General features: G+C 36.4%; 2 protein-coding genes across 3 annotated transcripts; both read right to left on the bottom strand.

The window, feature by feature from the left end:
• Positions 1-343: 343 nt before the first annotated feature.
• On the bottom strand, positions 344-12,372 carry LOC114516822 (store-operated calcium entry-associated regulatory factor-like). Of its 2 annotated transcripts, XM_028536412.1 has the most exons (12): positions 12,194-12,372; positions 9,247-9,431; positions 9,072-9,182; positions 8,737-8,837; positions 8,556-8,654; positions 7,891-7,949; positions 7,192-7,257; positions 6,937-6,993; positions 6,610-6,669; positions 6,348-6,387; positions 5,796-6,034; positions 344-2,211 (listed from the first exon to the last, which is right to left on the bottom strand). In XM_028536412.1, exons 1-12 carry the CDS (start codon positions 12,267-12,269, stop codon positions 2,186-2,188), a joined length of 1,119 nt encoding a protein of 372 aa, XP_028392213.1. In that variant the 5' UTR covers positions 12,270-12,372; the 3' UTR covers positions 344-2,185. The 2 variants fall into 2 exon arrangements, with proteins under 2 accessions (XP_028392213.1, XP_028392220.1); XM_028536419.1 differs by lacking the exon at positions 7,192-7,257.
• Positions 12,373-13,901: 1,529 nt separating this feature from the next.
• On the bottom strand, positions 13,902-16,121 carry LOC114519071. The gene is made up of 4 exons (XM_028539130.1): positions 15,913-16,121; positions 15,292-15,399; positions 14,793-14,912; positions 13,902-14,174 (listed from the first exon to the last, which is right to left on the bottom strand). The coding sequence occupies exons 1-4, from the start codon at positions 15,998-16,000 to the stop codon at positions 14,062-14,064; spliced, it is 429 nt and encodes a 142-aa protein (XP_028394931.1). The 5' UTR covers positions 16,001-16,121; the 3' UTR covers positions 13,902-14,061.
• Between the last annotated feature and the right edge of the window lie 9,016 nt (positions 16,122-25,137).

Genomic DNA, 25,137 nt, shown 5'->3' with positions numbered 1-25,137 from the left:
TTTTTAAACATTTCTCAGTTCTCACGACTAATGATAAGGACAGTCCGGTTCTGCAATTTTTGTTTTCTCCTCATTCTCAGCCGAACGAATGAAAGTACATTTGAGAGTCGATTTGAGTCATTATAAAGCATGTCATAAGGATAACCAAGACCATTCTTCATAGTACATCTTCATGCCACTCTAGCGAGTTCCAATTTCACTGCCGGCTTAGTGGGGTTAGTCCGAATAAGTTATATAGGGAGTTATAAGCGGTAACCCGAATTTGTTATATAGGAACAAAAACATACATGTTACACAACAATTTCATTTAAAAAAAAACACTTTACTAAAAGTTATGACAAGAAGCGGGCAACAATTTTTCACTTGTTTCCCTAGCGGGAAACATTGCATTTCCCACTCGTGTTTCTACAACTGTATATAGAAACACTGAATGTTTTCTATTTCTTAATTATTTAAACGACGCTAGCCCCGACATGCAGCTACAAGAGTTGATTTCCACGGGGGCGTCTATATGTAATAATATTACAATATAAAAGAAAATGAGGACACTTATAATACTAAACTTTACAATATATGCAACGAGGCTAGAAGTCACTCACACAAAAGCGTGTGAATAAAATTGCTCTGTTACTGAAATCGAATGCGAATACTGATACAGCTTGCTTAGCTTCAGAAGGAAGATTTTTCCAAAGGCAAGCACAACTATACTTGAAACTTCTAAAAAAATTCTCTTTCTCGTTTTGGAAGAGCCAAATTAAATAAGAACCGTCTAGATTTTTTCAACCAAGAGATCGAAGAACGTCAGCAGATCTAGTCTCAAAACTGGCGCCAACTATAATTCTAGCAGCGCGATTTGGCAATTTCTGTAATGATTCTCTCAGTGTTCTATTACAAACTCCCCAAACGGGTGAGCAGTAATCAAAGTAGCTAGGCTGTATCAGAGCGTTATAAATGGATATGAATATATATATGTTAACAGGAATACAGGTTTTCATTCGCTTTAAAATTCCAAGACTCACTCCAACTTTATTGCAAGTTTTAACCCACTTCACTTTTCATCAAGTTTGACTCCCAAGCACCGCATGAGAATCGGTTGATAGGTAATCATAACGGGAAGCTCATTTTTAATGGTAGCAAGGTTATGATGTGATAGCAATGGTAATTGCACTGAGTGGAGTGGAATTTGGTGAGAAATCAAATGCGTGGTTACGAAATCACAACTGTTTGATTTCACACCAAATTTGCACGACACGAAGTGCAATTTCCACTTTATTAAATTCATTTTGAAACTATACAAAAAATTAAGCAAATTCAAAAGGATTTATTGGCTGAAAATACCGTAAACGGTGTAAAATGCGATTATAATTTTCATCTATTTTTTTCAAGAAATTTTGCGGGGCATTTAAAAATTCAAAGACAAAATAATAACATTTTGTGCCATTTTCTCCTGTAATTTGTACTGAAATACTAAATCTGATTGGTTATTGTGGTGAAGACCTTCAATCTTATTGGCTTATAAATGATGTGATTAATGATCAAAAATAGTGCGATTTGGGAATTGAATTCACAACAATTCACGCTCTAATACACAACCGTAACTTACAACAGTGATTCTACCTTATATTTATAGTAACAAAATAGGATGCTTTACCAAACAATGATGCATTTCCTGATGCATCTCTTACAGAACTACAGGATGTTTTTCTTTGGTTTTCGCTCCGCTACAACCCACATTTGCGTCCGCTTACGTTATTATGTGGGACATTAGTTTCGCGGTTGCTACAACGTGCTACCTCAAAACCTCCATTTCCTATATGCTATATAATACTACACTATTGACATTACTTAACAATTTCTTTAACAATACATATACAATTTATAACCATATCACTATATATTTGCTTATACGCGTATATACTATGTAAATGACCATAACTTATGATTGGTGTACTCAACCATGCTTTAACCTAAATTCCGCAATAAATCGGACGTCGCACATCTTGACACGCTCACGACACTTACGATTTTATGGAAATTAGGTATTATTTGGCTAAAAAACGTCAAGCAAAAAAAAAGGCAATATATGAAGGCAATAATACATCCTGATTCTGCATCAGCGCAAATTTTCGTGCTGCATCTACAAACTAGCATATATATAACTGATATAACAAATATTTTTAATGAGTCATCGCCTTGAAGTTCCACCCATTCCTAAATATAAAAATAAAAAGACGCGATGAACATTATATTACATTTTATTGAAAAAAATGTGGATTTTAGGTGTTTTTATCTGTATATGGGATGTATATATGAATTGGATCTAAAATTTATACTGGGTGCAGTATACGTAGTTTAAAAGTGCTTTATGGATATAAACCGAAATATGTTATAAATTTAATCTCTTAACAGTAGAGAGGGATTCACTGCCTAAAGCTAGAGAGAATTGTATAATAACACATAATATAGAAAAATGCAGATGGGTTGAAATTAAACTCAGATGAGAGCTAGTCAAGCTTGAGACAAACACGGCAAATGAATTTAGCTAATGATGATGGATTTTATTTAAACAGGATTTTAATTAAACCTGTGGCCCTATATATAGCTCCGTTTACACTACACTCAGTTTACTGGCACGGCACGGCTAAAATGGGTGCCTGTGTGGACCAGTTCATCCTTGCTCGGACTTTAATTCTATACGGGTACCAGATTTAGCCGTGTTGTGCCAATAAATCGACTGTGGTGTAGGATTGATAATCTAATTTCTTTATACTTCTGGGCATGAATTCCTTCTCAAAAGAAAGAACCTCAGAATTCTTCTTCAATAAGGAAATTAATAATAAGTCACACCCATGTCATATGTAAACAAAAAACGGAAAATGAATCGACAGAAGACAATATTTACGTCATGAGAGATATCGCATCCAGAGAAAACGGGAGGCAGCCAATACTACAGCTGTAATGTTTCGTACAGGAAGGAAAGGCGAGAAAAATTTAATAAATGCACTTTAATGAACGTTTTGAACACATGACAGTTCTGAGAGGTAAACTAAAGGAGCAAAAAAAGCTAAAACGCTTATAGCTTTTTACTACACGACAGATCAAAAACGTTTTACTAATAATGCTTTCAGCTATAATGCAGAACTAGTTACAAAAAAATGCTGAGTAACATCAAAGTGCTCGGAAGTGTTATTGTCTATATACTAGTTAGTAGTTATATACGGTTGTGTCAAATATACGTAAACCAGTAGAAATAAATATAGAAATAAATACATTTTACTCATGCGTTTTCGACGATGTTTCCAAATAAAATGTAAACTCTATATATAATATGAACATTCTCATGCATACGGCTAAAGATAAGATCATTTGCAGGAAGAAAGTTTAGCCGGCATCTCGTGCATTTACCTCTTTTTCTTTTCGGTTACCTGCGCCTGCGGAAACCTATTTCGGATTTCTGCACTTGTTTTGAGAAGCCTATCATACACGGAACGCCCTCAATTACGACGATAGGAAATATCTCAAGGTATAGGCTATGACGTATGGCAGTAGCATAAAAAGGGCAAATTTTACAGGCAAAATAGTATAGTACGTATTATAGTCGTTCGAAGACGTTTCATTGTCGAGCGAGCGTAAACACAACTGGTATGGCAAGGACATCGACTACACTGATCCTAATGTTTCTTTTGCTCAGTTTGGCTGGTAAGGTTCATCCTATTAAGGTTAAGCTTTTTTACAGCTATGTAAATGCATGTTTACAGTAGCTGTACGATATGTATAAGATATACAGCAGTGTCTCGTTTCGCCCTAGTTTCAATATTAATTTTCAATGCATACATAGGTCTATATAAAGTTCGCAACTAGTCACCAGAATACGCCCGGCCAACTGTAGGTTTAGTAATTGAAGTGACAACTGTTCGCGCATTAAGAAATCATGCTAATATTAATAAGTTTCGTTGGTAACCCGAGCATGCATGGATAAAAGTCGGTATACGGCTACTCATTTCATTGTTGCTCAAAATCAGGTGCCAAGCTATCTTTCCCTAAATATTCAATTAGAATTCCCTCATCCGTCATCAAGCTGGTTATTCAGACGCCCGTACGAACTCACACGTGACGAAAAAACCGGCTGGTATACATGGAGATGCAAAGATGCTAAAGGAACTGATGGATTTTCACCCGATAAAGCACATGCAAAAGAAGAAGCCAGAGCGACATGTGGATGAATTAGAAACTTCTCGGAGAAAAAAAAGAAAAAATCGAAGAATCTCTTTCTTAATTGTAACCCATGTATAGTCTTTATGGAATTATGACTTATTATACGCACATGCAAGCCTCATAAAAACTATATTCTCTGTAAGACTCTGTTCAAAACCAACTATTAACTAGAAATACATGCATGCAGCAACCCCTCGCCTCGTTAAACGAAATTAGTTAATAATTGTTAGAAATTTTATGTGGTTTGGGGGTTTTAGAGGGTACATGGTATCTGATGATATGTTAGAAATAGAAATCGAGAAAAGTATGGAAATATTTTTCTCCACGTGGAAAAACTGTAGTCATAGCAACTCGCAACGGCGTATATTTTTAAAGAATTAAAGTTTACCCTCATATTTTTGTGAAAAAATGGTAAAAATACGACATGATTCTTACCTTTTTCTGAAGGTTAAGTTACTCATGTATAGTCAGTGTAATGGTAAATTATTTTAATTATTAAATACCATGAAATATAACATCAGACGTCTCATACAACACTTCGACTGGTTTTTGTACGGGAATGTTTTGATTTTGTTTTCTTTTTGTCATTATGAAAACGGAGTTTATAAATAAAATTATAATGTCGTTTATCACATAACACATTTAGGTTTATAGTGAAAAACATTTGAGAATATTAAAGTTGTGTTTGCCAACAAAAGAATTACTTTTTAAAGCTGTGCCGGATGAAATATTATTAAGTGTAAAATATTCCGAGTTCATTATACACGGTGAATTCGGTCGAAAATTTGATCTTGTTATTTGTTAAATCGTGAAAAGTCCTGACCTCATTCGAGTTTCCCTCTAATTTAGTAAAAATACATATATTCCATATAATATAAAAATATAAATTTGTAAATTTCATCAAAATTTTGCAAAATGACAGTTATTCATTGACGTTTGAAAATACAAATTTTTGTCTCGACCAATCAAGAGCTTAGTAGTTCACACTGGCGCATGCGCAAAACGTAGAAGACCGTCCATGGCGTGAGGTCCATTGCATAATGGCGGACAACTTTGATTTCGCATTTGCATATCGTGGGTATAAATATCCGAGCGGAATTAGTACCCTCGCACGGTGCTCCGCATCGGCTCGGGGATTAGTTCTTTGTATAAGATTAATTGGGATAGACTGCATAGTTTTGTTATGATTTATTATATTTTTTTACACTGCGTTTCAAATTCAAAACTACTTCAAAAAGCGCCAAAATTCAAGCACGAAATTCGAATAAAAATATAGAGAAACTGAATTAGGTCGGTAAGTCGTAATATATTTTGTTGGTTAATCCGCAGATCGTGCAAAAATAATCTGTAGGGTAAAAAACTAACCACTTTTACAAGCAGTCGAATTGTTTCAAAAATCCAGCAATAAAATGTCCAGAGAAAAGCAAGGTCTATATTAGTATAAATAACGACATAAATAATTAGCCTTACTCATGAGGCAGTACGTTGTCTCAGACTCTGTCGCACAATGGCTATTGCACTCATATATGATCTCGAGAGAAACTCGTGCAGTCTATTATTTTTACAAAAAGTTTACTTGCCTGAAGTGGTCCGAGATCCACTGCTTGGTGACGATGACGATGACGACGAGTCGCCAAAAGACGAGAAACCATAGGAATTATGGGAAGGTCGATAAGATCCGCTTCCTCCGAACCAATTCCCAAAAAATCCGCCTGAATTTCGAGGTGAATACTGATAGGATGATCCCCAGCCACCGCCCCAATCCCCGCCCCATCCTCTGTTGTTATAGGGATTGTAATGGTAGCCTGTTCTCGTTCGTCTAGAAAAGGGAAAAAGGATTGAATCAGTCTTCTATTTCGTAGTGACTACCATAAGAGGTGTATCACTCCTACATACCTGGGGGACATTTCACCGTTAAATATCGCTAAGATTTTTCTGGAATATCCACAGCTATTTTGTGAATTGTGAAAATCTACGATTTTCAGCACCATGTAAAAATTTTCGAGAGAAGACAAAACACTGCACACAAGCTTTTGTCCCTCTTTGATAGGTTTCATTGCAGTTACAATAGGGACCTTATAAATATGTAGAACGACTACACAGCGTCGGACGAAGTTTGTTGTACTACTTACCCGCCGAACAAGTATCCAAGCAGACCTCCAGTAGCCGCACCTACATGCAAAATTGACACACAAGAGATAAAAGCGTAATAAATCAAGTTTATTGTAATTGGGAGAAATTGAAATTCCACTATTTTACTATCAGAATTACTCAAACTAAGTTGACAGTAATAACAATTGACCTGCGGAATTGGCGTGAATGTGAATTAATTGTAGAGAATTTTTACTGCTTGTTGTGATACAAACTTTCGGAATTGAACCATATGAAACCTACCGGTCCAAAATCCAGCATTTGAGTTCGTAGCAGATCCAGTTGTTGTACTTCCAGCGGCACCTTTTTTTGCAAGGCAAAAAATAAATTAGAATAATAAATATATAATTTATGCTATGCGTGAATACTAACTGAAAGTCAATGCAAGAAGAGGGATTGAATTTGTATATTTCTTTCATCAACGAGTTTCTTCCAATACTTTGGCATTTAATGCTTTAAATATTGATGTTTTAATAGCTAAAGCAATTACTTGCAATTTTCTGTGTCCGTGGCGAGCGATACGGCGCAATTGACTATGATTAGCCCGCAATAAATTCAAATCTCACAAACCTTGTGTGTACTCGTTACGGTATCCAGGTTCCTGATATGGAGGCGGGGCTGTGTGACCTAGTATACGAAAGGAATATACAGTCTATACGCTCTTGAACATTTTCCTCATGATATTAATTGCTTCCTACATATGAACTGCTTAGTTCAATCAGATTGAGAATCTCCCAGAAGCCACACTCAGACTATTTTACGTATTATTACACAAAAAGGCTCCCCAATTTGCGCGTGATACCTCTAGTACGGAAATGTATATACCTTGTGTATATTCTCGCTTAAAGCCGGGAGGGTCTGGTCCATAAGGTGGCGGCGGGGCACTTGGACCTGGCATGAAATATTACCATTAATATGCAGTAAAGTACTCCTAATCCTTATTCTTGACAATAATATGCGTCCGTGCATGCATGGTAAAAGGCATACCCGACAGACAAGTCTAACATGGCCGGGTTCGAATTCTGAAGACATTTTCCTACTTTTAATTGAGACATTAGTTTCACGGTTTTCCATCAAATTCGATTTGATCGAAAAAGGACAAAGTTCATTGCTTTGGCTTGATCACTTTTTAAAGCGAATAGACCTTTACAGCTTGTATAATATGCAAATCAACCCATCTCAAATTACATGGTCTGAAATGGCTATTCAATGGTCACAACATCTGAAATGGGTTAATTTGCATGCAAGCTGAAATGGTCTATTCCTCATGCAAGTTTAACTATTTTCTAAGTGGGCCTCAAAACATCGGTGTTTATATGCGTTGTTATAAACATATAAATTTAGGGCTGTAAAAGCATTCCCCTAAGCTGTAATTTGATGGAACTTTAACTTAGTTTTAATTTTTTTACGGGTGCCGTATTGTCATGAGATATGTAATGTTAAAAGGTCACTTCACGGACTTATCATTTCCAACCAGGATGATATTCTTCATGATCACAATAGAATTGAAATGTATAACCTCACCTGGCCTTCCCATGTTGTTCGGATCCTGGTTATAAGGAGGAGCAGTTGTCTCTGTATCTGTGCGCAGCGGTTAGGGAGAAAATACAGTGACATTGTTATATTTATCAACACTAATAACGGAAGAAAATCTTGGGAAGCCAGGCCGGGATAATAGTCCTACTGCTACTTTCGGTCTCAATGATGAACAAGCTCAACTTAAAACAAGTTAACGGTATTAGTTAGTTCAGCCTTTCCCGTAAAGGGTTTCAAAATACTTTTAATTCTAGGTAGAAAATAAATTTAAAAATCTTGAACCATGGTTAATCGATTTTTTAAGTTAGTGTACTTGCATGTAGCAATGCCTTTTTTTTAAGTTAAAGTAGCAAAACTCATCATTCAAAGGGCTCAATAGCATTGACATAGAATATACACCATGAGATGATTTTTTCGAGTATCGAGTCCGTTCTTTCTATAAATACTGCGAACGGCCACACCTCGGAAAAAAGCTTCTAGTGTCTGCACTGTATTCATACTGGTACCCTACTTTCTTGAACTAGTTCTATCACTTTGAATGTTGGGAAATTTTTTTGGCACACTTAACCTGCAAGCGAATTTAACAGGCAGTTTTGTAGGCACTAGGCAATCCTGCAGGCAGAATACTAATTCAAATACACACAAAAGGATATATATGTGGATTAGATGTACATGTCTTGAAAACCATGTAGAAAATGACGGCAATAGCAATGAACATGACCAGTTCACCGAAACCACTGGAACTGTTATACCTACCGGAGTATATAGTAACATGATGCCGAGTGGGGAACTTTAGTTTGCATGTTTCTGAAGAGTAAAAGCAAAAAGACGCACCTTTTACGATATCCACCTTGATAATTGTCATATCCATGATAATTTGACCACCCTTGTTTTTTAGCATTCCCCTCTTCCGTTAATTCGATAGTATATTCCAACTGCAAAAAAATATTTAGTTAATGCACGAAATTTACTGAGGTTACATTTGCTTTTTTTACAGATTGCGTCGTGCTATACCCTGCGATACCATATCGTATATCAAATTATATACCATAAGTCAACATATACCAATATAACAAACCACACCAAACCTTACAACACCGAAGTATACTGTGTCATGCCATACTCTAATTTATGAGAACATATATACTGGATGAAATTAGTTAACATACCCCACACGATCCTCGAAGAATATAGGGATCATCCGGATAATCATATCCCTCACAGCTCACGTCAATCTTGCCGAATCTGTACTTGCTATCCATGTCTGTCTTACATTCCCACTAAAATGAAACAATGACATAAGTAATATGATATTGCAAGAGACTATGCATGGGGTTACAATACCTGGGCGTCATAGCCATCCCAGCCTCTGTTGTAACACTGCACAACTTGTGGGACAAAAGCAGAACAACCCGCAGATCCACCAGAGCATCTCAACTGAAGAACGGGAGTGCTTCTTCTTCCCGTGGTCATTTTACCTTGATACAGGGTTAATACTTCGACGTTACGGATTTGAACTCTATCAGAACCTTTAGAACAACATGAAAACAAAAGCACTGTCGAATATCGCTTTTTTAAGCATGGTGTACACAGAGCCAAGCCACTATACAATGAGGCTATGAGCTGATAAACGTATAGAATACCATAAAGTTTATCCAATAAATGTATGAGGAGAGACACCGGGGTACTCAGTGATGCCCCCCTCTAATATTAATTAGCTATATTTCTTCACGAGCGCTGTACCTCTCTGAAATGACTTTTAAAAGATTTCTAAGCACAAGTAGTATTTCGTACAATCATCAACACATCGATTAAGATAATCTCAAGTGCTTTAAAAATAGGGGGGGCACAGGCACCACTGCACGTTTTGCGAAGCCAATCAAACTTTGTGTAACATCAGACTGCGTTTGACGTATTATGGGAGACTTCTATTATTGAGATTTGGTTGGTGCATTGTTAATCCATCAGAATTGCGTATTAAATTCAAAAGTAGATGAAAACTTTGCCCAGGTGATCGAGGTAAAATATCTACATTTCCCTTTATATGAGTTTTCTGAAATCTGATTGGTTGAACTGCTCAGGGTACAGTATATGTATTAACCAATGACTGACAGTTAGTCCTTTAAACAAAATGGCCGACTATTTTCGTCAATGGTCAACACGAATACACGATGCAAGAAATTTAAAAAACACTTCCGAAATATGCAGTTATAATAAGTTAAGACAAGGCAAAGTAACAAGATATAGAATGCAAATATTTCATCGTGGTAAGTAAAGCAGACAAAAGCCCTTATGAAATAAAGTAGGCGTTGTTGTTGAAATTTAGTTTTGCATATAAAAAACAATCCAAATATTGGAAATTTATTAAACATCCTAGTCAAAACTTTTTGTGAATTTACTGCTGTTTAAATGATGAGATTTAGCTATATTATAAACCAATTATGTGTGGCGATTGCACCTATGGTCGTTATTGGTTGATAGCCAAATTGATACAAATCTACAGCCTCAGCAGTCAGCACCTGGTTTCATTTAAAGTTTTAGGCAAGACGTACGACTATAGAATATTTTGTATCTTCTGCGTACAATATTAAAGTGAAAATCAAACCCGTATATGTAAATGAATGGTTTGTTTAATACATTTTGAACTCCATACTTTTTGAAATACAATGTACTCACTGTTTTGTTTTAATATCTAATACCATTTTGGTTTGCTCCACCTTCAAATTACCATGAACTAAACTTTATGTTCAGGAAAAAATAAAATTGGCATTTACAATATAATGGGCAATTTTTAAATCAAAATGTTATGAGCATAACTGAAGATAAGAATAGACTTCACTGCTACTTTAATGAGTTTATTTCCCAAGATGTATTTTTTTAAACTTTTATATAAGGAATAGATAAAAAAAGTGACCCAAGTACGTTGTGACTCCTGTGAACCTCTGCAGGGAGTTTAGCACAATGTGTGAATGTCACTGCATGGCATTAATACTATGTACAAAACTGCAGGTGTAAGTCTAAAATAGTAAAAATTACGAAATCACAATTATGATTTTGCTAATTATATACATCCATTGATTTTTATGTTCATGTTTGGCATTGTCCAACAACTAAAACTATAGGTGGCCCACTAAATATTGCAGAATAGCTCTTTGTGCAATTTAGCTGTGCATGTATATAAATTGAGCTTAAATCTTTGGAATTGGCAATATAATTTGCCAATTTAAAGTTTTCTAGAGTTTTAATGTAAACTGATGACAAAACAGTTCATATGCAAACTGTATGCTAAGACCATGATGATTTGTGAGAGTTATAGATTATAAACATTCTGGTCTTAATAGGCACTAAGGTAGGTTGATCTTAACAGTCAGGTTCTAAAGGTTTGTTTTCCTAAATTGATCCGTAGTTTCCAGCATTAAACCTACTTAGTAAGCTAGTGTTACTATAGGATTTGCTTTAATTTGTTAGGACATATTTCAATAAATGCATGCAATTGTGAAGCAACAAATATTTAGTATACAGCCGGTATACTTTGGGATTGCTATTGCCAAATAACCTGTAGGGAAGTTTATCACTTATAAGCAAGGTCTCTGCAATATAGGCGGACTCACTGGATTCTGTATGGGTGGAATGGAACTCATGGAAGCCAGACTAATATATAAACATACAGTATATACTTATGTAAACCTTTATTGTGATGCCATTAGGAGCATAAATAGCAACTCCTTATGTCTAGCCTTTCTGGGAACATTTCAACTGATCATTGGGTGCTATATTTCATTGCTAGGATTAAACTGGTATAGGAAATCCCTTCTTTTTGTATGCAATTTCGTATAATGTCTGCCATTCCAGTAAGACAGCTGACTAAATAAATAGACTTAAGTGTTGTCAGAAGACTAAGTTGTTAATATAGCGATCGAGCCCAATAAAATATCAAGCTACGCCTGTGTCTGTGAGGATTATCCATAGTTCATAGGGTATTTCAAAACTTCTTGACTCGTACATTACGTTCAATTATTGCACCATGTTCAACAATATTTGCTGTAGTGTAGTGTAGCAGCTTGAAAATGATGAACATATAATATATAGCTACAGTTTATAATGCATTGCACATTCCCTCAGAGTTTGCCAGAAACGGATGAAAGTAGCTACGACTAATTTTCTATACTATATTATTGAACAGGTTGGTTGACTTTTTCTCATCAAATGAGGACGCTTTTTAAGATACTTTTTTATCTATTAGTTGCAACGCTCCATCATTGCCTTGAAGTTTCAATAGTAATATACTCACCGACTACGAATTTTAGGTTCCAAAGGAGACAATTTATACACAGAAGTAGAAAAAATGTATTTCGTCGAGAATCCATACTAGAAATATACAATTTTCGTCATACAATTTAGATTGAACAGTTTTTATACGGTTTGAAAATTTAAAAGAGTTTGGATATGAACAAGATATTATATCGCTTGTTTATATACATTTATTTATCAGAAATGACGTCATTATTTTTGCGTATTTTTGACCTGTTATTGCTGGCAGGCTGCTATTGGCCAACGCTTTTGCTTATTCATCTAGGTGGTATAGTTCCATAATGTTTCATCAGCTGTAGGATTTAAATTTTAATGATTTTTTCTTGACCTTGCAAAATTGATTTTCGTATCAGATTTACTGTGAAGCAAACTAGAACCTGTACACATTAGCCCCGTTTACACTACACACGATTTATTGGCACGGCACGGCTAAAATTGGTACCCGTACCCAATTTTTTTAGTGTTCAGGCAGTAAATCAGGCTACCAAAACAAAGGCCGAGCACAAATGAAATGGGGCGTAATCGGGGCTATTGTCATTGGTGGTTCAGGTCGATCGATCTGGGGCCGGTTGTATGACATCCGGATAGCGCTATCCACAAAATAGTGGTTTTTCAAGTCCCTTTAAAGTCGTCTGTTGTTGGGTGCAACTTTGATTAAATCTTAGTATTTCCTAAATTAAGGATCCTCTTTAACAATTGTTGGTTCCAAAGGCTAAAATTTTATTGTGCATGTGCAAGCACGGGTGAAAACTGAAATCACTATTAAAAATCACTACGCAGTTACTGGGTATCCGATCTAATACAACTTTCTTCCCTCGTTTTTCCCGCCAGTCATATGCTCTTGAAGGTAGTTTTATCATTACTAAAGTCTAAAGTGATCTAGGTAACTAGAATTACAAGATTAATAAAGTATAAAGAGCTTTAGAGCGGTATGAAACACGAAAGGTTAACCCAATATATTTCAGCCACCATGCATCTTCAGTACAATAATTTGGAACTAAGATCTATTTAAAAAAATCCCAGTACCTACTGACATTGTAAATATAGCTCTATATTTCGCGAAATTAAGCTCTGTTAGGCAGTGTTAGTGACATGAAAGATCGATCTCGGAGTCGCATCGACTTCCAGATCAATCCTATAGTACTGAATAGAAAGCTAAGGAACCGTCCTGGATTGTGGAAATACAGTCCTTCAGACTCCTTCTCGTTTCACCTGCAATCTAGGAAAAAGGGCCCGTTTGCGACATTTCTGCATTACTGGAACGACATCTTCAGAGGCAATAATTAAAAGCCCTTTTTGACTCTTATATTAGTCAGTTGGTCTTATACTTATCTATTGTCATAAGCTTAGTTTCGTCCTTCAACACAGCAAATTAGGTGAGACCCCTGTTTGCTCCTGATCCCGGCGCAACTGCGCTGTCCCCTCCGCGCCCGCCTCAACAGTCAACACCCCTTTTGTGATTGGCAAACAACGTGACATATAATTCAACAGCCGCTATCGATGCACTGGGGCAATTGGAAACGAAAAGTTCACACCGTGGTCCCAGCCGTCTTTTCCCTTTGGTTTGGCCGAGATGCATGCATTTAATGATAATATATAATGTAATAAAACTACCCCTCAAACAATCCCTCGTGTATGAATAATAGTGAAAAGTGTATTTTACAGCTTGATACAAGTAAAATCCACAGTAAATAAAAAGAGAATTTATTTTTATAACAAGAATCTCTTTCTTCGCCTTTACAAATTTAGCCTTGGCCAAAGCCACGTTTATAATATTATTTGTCCAATGAATTGCAACGATTCACTTTCAGACATCAGCGGCAAAGAAAGTCCACTAATTCGAGCCTTTCAAGGCATCTCTCGGCGCGGGAGTGGATCTTTGTATACTTCGGTATATTTAACAAGTGCCCCTAGACCAGCTAATGCCAGTGAACAGCCAAGTCCAACCGGTATTCTTCGTGCTGAAAAGAAAAACGAGGTAAACACACTGCTCAGCCTCAGTGTTGAGACACACTGCTCAGTGTTGAAATACACTGCTCAGTGTTGAAACTGACATTGCTCAGTGTTGATGAAACACACTGCTCAGTGTTGAAACTGACATTGCTCAGTGTTGAAACTTGACATTGCTCAGTGTTGAAACTGATATTGCTCAGTGTTGAAACTGACATTGCTCAGTGTTGAAACTTGACATTGCTCAGTGTTGAAACTGATATTGCTCAGTGTTGAAACAGACATTGCTCATTGAAACTGACATTGCTCAGTGTTGAAACTGACATTGCTCAGTGTTGAAACACATTGCTGAGTGTTGAAACTGATATTGGCAATTGCTCAGTGTTGAAACACATTGCTCAGTGTTGAAACTGACACACTGCTCACTGAACCTGAGAGAGGTTATGAGATGGGCAAAAATGTGTTTTATCTAAAATACACATGAATAGAGACAAGAAATTGGTCTTCTCAAACTACATACTAGTGCCCCAATGTCACATATAAATAAAAAGTGGGCAACTCTATGTAAAGACAATTAATACCTGTAGTCATAAAATGTCAATATATTTCAGTGTTAATAAATATCTAACCTTGTATACCAAATATTGAACCAGCTACTGCTCCACCAAAAGCCCAATTTTTATAATCATCTTTATCTCGTATTGAAGCCAATGCACATGTTGAACCTGCAAATACCGCACCTGCACTACCTGCAAGAGATAATACAGGAAATAGGATCTATTTAAAAATGGGTGATTCTCTGGCCACACAATCATGTGACAATGCTATTTTATTTTGTTACATGCAAAATATGAAGCCTGAAAAAACAGCAATTGATGTGATGTATGTCACCAGAGAATCACTCAAATGTCCAATAAGGTCTGTTTGCACTGTAAGTCTATTCTTTTAATATATATTCATAAACACCCAGGTTTATGTCAACCAGAATGCTCTAATCCACTTGGTCACATCTATGTATCAAAACTTGGGAGAAAATTTCACTGAATGTCATGTACTGGTTTAATTTTTGTTAATGCCTTAAGGAACTGCCATTGTGTTATACAATATTGGAATACTATGTAAACTTACCTATGAGCAAAGTGTATCTGCTAACAAGTCCCATTGCTTGAATTATATTTGGTTTGGGATGTGGAGCAGGCGTCATAAAAGCTGCGGCAACGCTACCGTATAGAGCTCCTATGGTGATGGAATAAATGCAAAATAATTTTCGCCACTGATTGACAAGTAATCGCTGATGCATGCAACTGTGAGGATCCATGTTGTATGCAAGTTTGGCCATGTTTTTTAAACTTAATTTCCTAAGCAAAATAGTTTAGTCACTTCTTCCAGAGACACTGCTTTCAATTATTCACCACCTAAAGTTAATCCCATGCATTTGAAAGGATTAAACCCACTCTCTCTTAGCAGATGTTTTGGTTAGTGAATACACAATTGTTAAAACTGTAAAAATAGTTGTGTTAACCAAAGATTTTTAACAACTTCTTAACTCTGAACTGTCAATCATTTTATGGTGGTGTAATTGTGATTTGGCTAGGGATCATGCACGTTGCAAAACAAAAAATATTAAATAGTTATCAGTAGGCTTTGTTACTGTAAATTAATTAGGGATTTTCATATAGGATTGATGTCTTATATAATAGATTTTTATTATTTAATAGGGGTTTATAGATATAGTCGGACGTATTTCACCTGCAACTGCTGCATTTCCACCAAACGAAACGACACGATTGATACAGTGGGAGCCATCAAACTCGTCCAAAGTTAATTCAGAGCTCATTTTAAACCATTTGGCAGATAAAATACGATTTAAAGTGCACACAACACAGTATTACAGTAAATAATCAGTAAATTTGCCAATATTTTGTATTCGGGAGTCATCGGTTGGCAGCCGTAAGGTGTCGGGCACTGGTCGGTCATTCAGTCACTACCGTGCTTCCAGTTTATATTAGAATTTTCATAAATGTGAATCCCCCGGTTTCCGATCTACACACCATAATAAACACTTCGCTATAAAACGCTATAATAGAAACTTTGCCGCTGCAATCTCCCAAACTATAATAATATATATTGATAAACGCAAGACAAAGATATGTACAGGGTCACAAAAAATATTCCACATCAGTTATAGTATGATTTAGAGTCATTTTATAGTTCACCTTGCCCTAGTGAGACGCTACAGAAAAGTAAGTGCATGTAATTGAGAAAAAGCTCTGAGTTTTCCGAAACTTATCCATGATCAGTCTCGCTTGCAATAGCCGTTAATGCGTTGAATCGTCCTTCGGCGCATGTTTCCTCATTGCGTCGTGGGTTATGTATTTCGATCTGTCTGAAATATATATATCTTTTTTCTCGATGTTTTAAAATAGCAATAATCGACAGTCTTTACCTGCTTCTTCTCAGTGAAAAGTTGGCGGTGCAGGATGCAATACAACTACATATAGATATACGCGTTGTATTAAGTCGTGGGTATCTTTAGTTATTATGAGTACATGTATTTGAGATATATTTCATTTCTACATTTATTTACCCTATTATATATTGATATGTGACTTTTTCCGGCGTGAAGTGGAAAACGAGAGGAACGTTGAATGTCAAAGAACCTGAATCACATTATCAAAGTATTTCTCTATCCATGCACAGCCTCGTACCCAGGCGCTTTATTGGAAAACATAAAGACTGCATTCAGCGTAATATGAAGATCTGTGGCTAAGATGTGCGAGCGCGCAGGGGTGCTTGGGGAGGACGCGACAAATAAAGCTTCGTTCTCCCGTCGCGTCCTCCCCAAGAACCCCTGCGCGCTTGCACATTTTCGCCACATATACAATACAATACAATACAATACAATACAATACAAACAATATCTCTGTATTACGCTGAATGCAGCTTTTATGTTTTCCAATAAAGCGCCTGGGTACGAGGCTGATCTATGCATGTAACGTGCACATGCGAAGGATGCAGTAGACCATTTTGGTAATTACGTCACAACATTAAAACCCGTGCATGAAAAATAATTTTTCATTTTTATGTACTACTTTGTGTATAGTTTCTGTTAAAAATGCTCAGACGATTTTCAGAAATGACTGTTCGGGACACTTTGTATCATAAAGTATCTGCTGCATATAAAATTTTTAATTGGAATAGTTAATTTGCCTTTTAATTGCGTGGGCATATCTTTAAGTGTTGCATTTTCGCAGAGTGAACCCTCTTTATATACATATCTACTCTTTGGTTAGTTGAATTGCTCATATACTTTTATTCGAAACAAAATTTATGTCTAGCCAATCATAGGCTTGCTTGTTACTCGTCTTAAACTCAGGCATGCGCGTAACAATTAAAAAGACCCAACCAACGTCCATGACCACCGACCTCTTTATGTCCGGTACATAATATCGAACAACTTTAATTTAGCAGTTGCATTTATTTCTGGCAAATCATGCACTTTTTACAAACCACATTCCCACCAACAGCTATAGATGCACAATACCAATGCAAGTAACTGATCTAACCTTTTCGATTGTCGATTGATTACACAAAGTCAAAGAGAAGTAAGACAAACGAAAGTTACTTAATGCAGTTATAAATTATGGCGGACAACTAAAAATTAATATTTCTTAATTTCTAATTTATCGTTTTGAAACGTAGCTACATATCAAATATCTCCATATATTATACGTAAGGGCATTGGCCATTGGCCATTGCTATTTGTTCCCCGTATAATATTTAAAAAATAGAAAACATTTTCCGTGTTTCTATACAGTTGTAGAAACACGCGTAGGAGTTTGGGAGAACGAGATATAATTAGTGGGAAAACGAGCCAAATGTTTTCCGGCTATTTGTTTTATAATATAACTCGATCAAAATATTTGGTACAAATATTATAATTCGATTCAATTACAAATCCTCATTACATTCTTCGCTTTTCAAGTTCAGTGGGAAAATTCCCGTGTTTTTATACAGGGTGTCTCAAAAAAAACGCAACCACTTAATATTCTAAAATTCATATTGTTCATAAGCTCAATAGATTTTATGCCCCTGGGATTTTAATCGTACAGTTCAACTGTTAATAGTCAAATCAGCTAAACTAATAATGGTGCAGCTAACAACCGAAAAACGAGTTTTTATTGTCGTGCATGATGACTTGAATGCTAACTGTCGACCTTGTAAAATAAATTGTAAATAAAATTTTACTCGTTAAATACTTTCAATTCAGCTCGTTGGTTTACGCTCCCAACTTTGTTTACCGACGATTGTGCCGCTAGAATATGATAACAAGCTTTCTCGCATTCCAGGGGCCAAACGTCTTTTGTGTTGCGGAACAAAGAGGATATTCATGAATATTAAGTGGTTGCGTTTTTTTTGATACACCCTGTACAGTTTTAGTATACACCCGACTATTGTCTATTACAAATCCTACATTCTGATTGGCTACTCAACCATTGTCTATTCGTGATGGTGAACGTTTGGGAAAAATTCACTCGCGCGACCGTATAAAATTGAATTAATTAAATTATTTTTCGGTGTAATTACGAGTATCGATTATTTTCTCGGAATTAATATATCTATAGGTACAGGGTGTATACTAAAACAATTAGACAACTCGCCCTCGTTGTCTATTCGCTCACAGACAACTCGGACTCGTTGTCTAATTGTTAAATAGAAACACGCTTCTCGACCATACGACACGCGCGTACTATAAATGTTATATTGTAAATTGTATATTTATATAATATATTTAACAAGCGATCAAAAAGATATGTGAGCATTTGCGTTAATCGAGGTTTAGCATAACTGTATGGGTTTTAAACAAACTCGCCGAGGACAATAGATCGAGACTAGAAATGTAGACTGTATAGGAAAATAATAAAAAATGCCTCAATCCATTTGTTTTCAATGTAGTCAGGTGCTTGTAAGCGTAAGATTTCTTACTTGCTGGTGCGTAGTTTATTAGATGTTTCGACATTATTAGCCGAAATAATAAATTTCTGTCATTATAAGACATAAATAATAATGACGGTTTTCTGGCGGCTAAAAAAATAATGAAATTATATTCGCTTTTGTTTGACGTTATAATACCCGTTCGTTAATAATATTATTATCACCTATTACTCCACCCTCGTCAAGAATTCGTTTCCTTGCATCGTAGCATCGCAAAGTGTTTACGGTTTTTAATTCGTGCTTTGCTCATGCCCTGCTTACAGATAACAAATTTATGGATGCATTTAATTTGGTATAGCAACTGCCTGTGACATGAGGGCTTCGTCAAAGGAGACATATCAAACTCTTTCCCTATTGAGATGAACATTTGCTCAAACTTGTGTCCAGTGTTTTTCTGTCACAAAATGCGCGCCTTGTAAAAACAATATGGCGTCTAGACCAAAGCGCACATTATGCAAACTTCAACGTTTTGTCGACTAATTCTCGGTTCCATGTGAAAAAAAGTCACTTAAACGAGAAGCAAAAGACAATAACCTCTACGAGGTTGAGATTAAAGAGGTTGATCGAGAAAATAAACGTGTTCGTTCGGAGTCTGCGGTATTACGTCTGACTGAGAAAATCTTCAAACAATTTCTTACCTCCCCTTCTCAATGCCCAATCAGAACGGGCTCATGATAACGCTCTTCCTTATTATTTTATTTGTGATAATTTTAGGTCCCACGCCCAATGTGGAAACCAGCTGACTATGTTAGTGTAGTTAACTTAAAGTTTATCATCATCACTATCATTATTATCATCATCGTCATCATCATCATGGTTTATTCAGTGACGAAGCGCGTGTATAGTATATGACCACACATGACCATACAAATACCTTCATGCATGCAGAAACCCCTTGCTCATTTTTAACGGCAATCAAGTTAGATTTATTATCTGAAATGTGAATTTGGGTCGAGTTTATGTCGTAACTATGGTAACGCAAATACTTATGGCATTACACTCCACTCAAAAATTCAAATTTAGACTAAAAAAAACTATTCTGTGAAAACAAAATTACCACGACCTCTGGGTGCCCTACTGTTCAGTAAAACGTCATGCGGCCCTGGCTATGTACAAGCTTTTTCTACTCATCGCAAAATCAACTCGCAAGCTGCGAGTGTTTGCATCTTATTAAAATAAACTCAGGCATTGAGATTGGTCCATGGACAATCCAGAAGACATCATGTTACTCGCAGTCTAAAATACGGTCTAAGAGTTATAGTTCATGCTAACTGAGTATATTCTCCTGACGAAGGTCCTTTGAATTAACATCAAAGCGTTTTTATATCACATTATTGCTTCGTAATTTTGGAACGTATCTATATCCCCGTATACACTACACTTAATTTATTGACGCAGCACGGCTAAAGTGTGTACCCGTATCATGCAAATTCATCTTTGCCCGGCTCGAGTCTGAGACGAATAAAATTGGGAACGTGTACCAATTTTACACGTGTCGTATGCCAGTGAAATAAGTGTAGTTAAACGGGGCCTATAATCAGTGTTCTACTTTGTGAAATATCTTCATCATGTGCACCTATCTTTTCAGTCACTCCTCCCCCCACTAACATGCATGCGTTATTCAAATTAAACTAAATTGATATTAACTTTAATTCCGGACGTAACATGTGCGATGGCCAGCTAGTTTTGTTCAAATATTTAGATCAGTTCTGCAAAATATAGAATACTTCAATTTCGGAAGAGGTGAAGTAATTGGTTCCTGCCAGGATGGTCTTCGCGTCGCTGACGCCAGATGGAGCTTCATAGTTGATGTTAAATTCTGCCCTGGAGTCGATATTCGAAGCAGCGTTGTCTGATATAAAGATATCATGACCACCTCCAAATGTAGGTCCATAATGTGAGGCTGCGTAAATTGCAAGATGTGTCTTTTGGTCCTTCAGTTGAGCTGTAAAAGGCTGGAGATTTTCTTTGTTTCGTAATGAGAAAATGAACGACCCTTGGGCTTGTTTCCATCCTGTGTTTCCTGTAATAGCGTAAAATATGTATATATTTCGCCGAAGATTTAATTCGTCATGTTTATTTTGCGCTGTATATTCACGCCGTTTATCAATTGCGCATAAAACACCAGAATTTCCATATTAATTTAAATTTCAGTACACCTTTTAGAAAATTCTAACAGTTGGTTTCAGCCTATACAACAGTTCAGTATATAAGTATTTTCCAGCTGAAAATTACAGCTTTCCGTAGCTTTTAACACCTTTGCTGTACTGCTTTTAAATATACGCGACCTAATATACTCTGTTGTGTATAATGTCGCGCGAAAAACAGTGGAATCCCGTGGAATCAAGTCCTTATATATACGTCTAAATCTAAGAAACTCCAATTTTAAGAAAAATAGTAAGGCGTTTAGATTCGTCTGCTTTACCTTCCCATGATGCTGTAGCGTAGCCTCCGAAGATATATTGACCAGCTTTAATAATGGTTACAGTTGGCTTCTTGTGATCACAATTTCCATGGAAAGTAGAGGTTGATCATCCGTCACTAGTTGCACGCCAACAGATTGTCCAATTTCTTGTTTGGATCCACGTTGATAACGTTGCTCGTAAAGTTGGTTCTTCAAACAATACCACTGATTGCGCTAGGGCGTCTAAACAAGAATGAAGCAACCATATATATAACCTATCGTTACGGGACCATATGAATATTAACACATAAATAATTCCTATAATTCCTTGCATTTAATTTGTCTTGCCTTGTAAATTGATTAGCCATACTTACAAGTTTCGCAAAGATCTCCTTTGACTCCTTTTGGGCATTTGCATCTGTATGGATTAGATCCAGGTCCATTTCGAAGATCAATAATTGTTTTACCACCATATTTGCAACGCTTCATTTTATTGCACGGGACCTATATATAAAAGGGAATATTAACGCGGTTTATCTCCATGCTCAAAGGCTTGGACAAAAATTACAGGTCAACTGCAAAACCTTCCTCGCTGATATAAAGTGGGTATCCAGATAATAAATTAGCAAAATTAGTAAAGTTTGTTTTAAACGTCGCACTTTCCATGGTGATAATTAAAGCAAGATTTTGCAGTTTTGTGTTCCTTTGTAATTTTAAACAAAGGCACGCACATGACAAGAAAAATTAGCCAAACGTACTGTATTTAATGATTTTCATTTGAATATAATTAAATGACCGAAATTTCTGGTAAAGAATGCATAACCGATGGTGTAAAATCCCAGCCTCGTCCCCGGCGCGTGTTTTATTAATCGGTGTTTTATTAATATTAATCGCGTAGTAATGTTTGTCTCGCGGGAGGACACGCACGAAGCGACAGCGTGGGGGAGAACGCGCCTGGCAGAAAATGTTTCGAAATGTGAAATTTGTGTCGAAAAGTGAAATTTGCATTGTTGATAATCTTTGATACGTTCAATAAGAACAGCATTACAGTATTAAATGGTTAAAGAACTTAACAAATCGTTTGAAAACGTGAATATTGAAGGTAAATTCTTATATTTTCTTATATTTTCTGCAATCGCGCATAATACATCTTCGGATTCTTCGAATGTTTCTTCTGCCATCTTGAATACATTTTCTGCCTGGCGCGTTCTCCCCCACGCTGTCGCTTCGTGCGTGTCCTCCCGCGAGACAAACATTACTACGCGATTAATATTAATAAAACACCGATTAATAAAACACGCGCCGGGGACGAGGCTGATAAAATCCCCGGATTAATTATATTTCTGTTATTTGGACACCCGAGCGGAAAACGAATTCTAAAGGCCGATCTATACAAATAGACCTTTTCGGTAATTATGTCAAAGATTTTAACACCACAACGTCTTAAATTTAGAACCACCTTAAATGAGATGGATTTCAAGTTTTACTCTCATGAGCCACGTGCAAAGATGCAAAACATCCTTCTTCAACACATATATAAAAACGTTTTTTTTATTTTGACTAATAAATGTGGAAACAAGCCATAACACGAGAACGAGGCTCAGGGGCCAAGACCGCGAGCCTCGTTCTCGCGTTATGTCGTATTTCCATACTTATTTGTCAAAATAAAAAATACTTTTTGATGCATGTGTTGAAGAAGGATGTTTTGCATCTTTGCACATACCTTGTGACTGAGTAAAACTTGAAAACCATTTCATTTAAAGGTGGTTCAAAATTTAAAGCGATAAATGTTGCGACGTAATTACCGAAAAGGTCCATTCAAAAGGTCGATTCTTATCCTGATGTATCCCACTCTGTCTGTTCATCAGTTTCTAAGGAAATTTAAAATGTGACATCTTTACACGCATTTGTTCGAATACATTCGCAGCATACGTGTAGATCGGCCTTGAGTAAGGATAAGCCTAGCCAAGCAAATTGGGTTTAATTGTTAGTTTAATTGTTAGTTTTTCTTCTAAGTAAAATAATGCACGAAAAAAAAATTGGGGGTCACCGTGCTTCTTTTCCAACTATCCGAAGTAATTGGTCATTTTGGAGTGAATTTTGTACACGTATGTCGCCATAGCAAGGGACGATCTGTTGCTAAAACTAATACGATTCAAAAGTAGAGACATCAAAATATATAAAAACCCCAATATCTCTGGAATAAATCATAAAAATGCGTTGTTTGGACGTGTTAAACTGATGAACAATGGAATTTTTTAAAACTGTATCGAACCACCTTAAATTTACCTTTCTCGGGGCTAGAGGGTGATAAAATATCCAGCCCTTGTCATTTATGTTGCAATCACCAAAATCGTGGTCGAGCGTGTGTGTTAACTGGCAGTTTGGCTTCACTTTCTTTTTATTGAAGTTGTACCCAGCACAGAATGGATCTTGCAAACATTTCTGAGCGCAACTGCTCTGCAAACCATGCGTGGATTCAAACAACTTGTATTTGGTTAAGGGGCAGACATCTATATAAATGAAAGAATCACAGCAATTTAGGATTTTAAATAGGAATTAATTCTTCGTAAGTGTCCATGCACAGAAGATGCTCATCTGCTTATAAAACAACATTGCTGCTGGATAACGCGGCCAGTGGCGTAGCCAGAACGATAATTGGGGAAGCCCATATTCATATATTCGTGATACGCAGGATTAATTTCTTTTCAAATCAATTGTTTTAACAGTCTGTTAACATGAATATATGAATATGAGCCCCCCCAATTATCGATGCTGGCTACGCCACTGAACGAGGCATTTCCACACTGCCTGCATGCATGGGCTGCCAATTTTGCGGAAGACTCTTTAGTCGTGTTTATAATCCGCGCAGACACGAACAGGAGCAAGAAAGAAGCCTCTAGCAAGAATTAGAAAATATCTATTTTGAGCGCCCTTTGTGGGTGAGACAACTAAAATATCCAGTACATAAGAAACTAGAATTCATACAAAAGGCGTTTGTTAAATACAATTATTTTGACCCAAGCCGAGGACGCAATAGAAGCTGCTGTTAATAAGAGAGAGTTTCTTATTAAAGGCTTTTAAACAACCACATAATTAAAGGTGAAAAGGAAATAAAGAGAGTGATGATAATGATTAGAATTTAAACCAGACATGGTTCTTTAAATCTTGCTTAGCTTCGAAACCATTGTCTATTGCTGTAACTATTTGCGATATAATATCGTTGTTTCATGTCTTTGTCATTTTAACTATTTCGTCCCTTTTATGGCCTTATTTTAAATAGCAGATAGCCGAGAACCAGATACTATATATAGGCGGTTTATTTTGCGGTCTAAAACAGAGAAAATATTTCTCGTGAAATCTCGGAAGCTCTGCAATCTGTCTTAGCTATAGCAACCTGTTTTCGTCCCGACAAACAGCCCACTGAATAAAATTTATCAGTTTTCATTTCCGCATGTCGCAAAAATATTTCTTTGCCCCATCGACATTTCTAAATATACTAATATAAACGAAATAAAATTTAATTAAAGCCGTGACATCAGCTCTCCTGTTGTTTAATATAACAGGACTTAAAA

This window comes from Dendronephthya gigantea, unplaced genomic scaffold, assembly GCF_004324835.1.
Source record: "Dendronephthya gigantea isolate DGI-Jeju-01 unplaced genomic scaffold, DenGig_1.0 000000F, whole genome shotgun sequence".
NCBI lineage: Eukaryota > Metazoa > Cnidaria > Anthozoa > Malacalcyonacea > Nephtheidae > Dendronephthya > Dendronephthya gigantea.
This window is presented reverse-complemented; position numbering and strand designations above follow the sequence as displayed.

Bases quoted from the DNA above. Each gene is read 5' to 3' on its own strand.
- LOC114516822 (XM_028536412.1), bottom strand. From the start codon at position 12,269: ATGGATTCTCGACGAAATACATTTTTTCTACTTCTGTGTATAAATTGT. The intron at 9,183-9,246 runs GTATTGTAACCC...GTTTCATTTTAG, and splicing joins GGGATGGCTATGACGCCCAG to TGGGAATGTAAGACAGACAT. The intron at 7,258-7,890 runs GTGAGGTTATAC...ATTTCATGCCAG, and splicing joins GAACAACATGGGAAGGCCAG to GTCCAAGTGCCCCGCCGCCA.
- LOC114519071 (XM_028539130.1), bottom strand. From the start codon at position 16,000: ATGAGCTCTGAATTAACTTTGGACGAGTTTGATGGCTCCCACTGTATC. The intron at 15,400-15,912 runs GTGAAATACGTC...CCATCACCATAG, and splicing joins TGGAAATGCAGCAGTTGCAG to GAGCTCTATACGGTAGCGTT. The intron at 14,175-14,792 runs GTTAGATATTTA...TTTTCTTTTCAG, and splicing joins TTCAATATTTGGTATACAAG to CACGAAGAATACCGGTTGGA.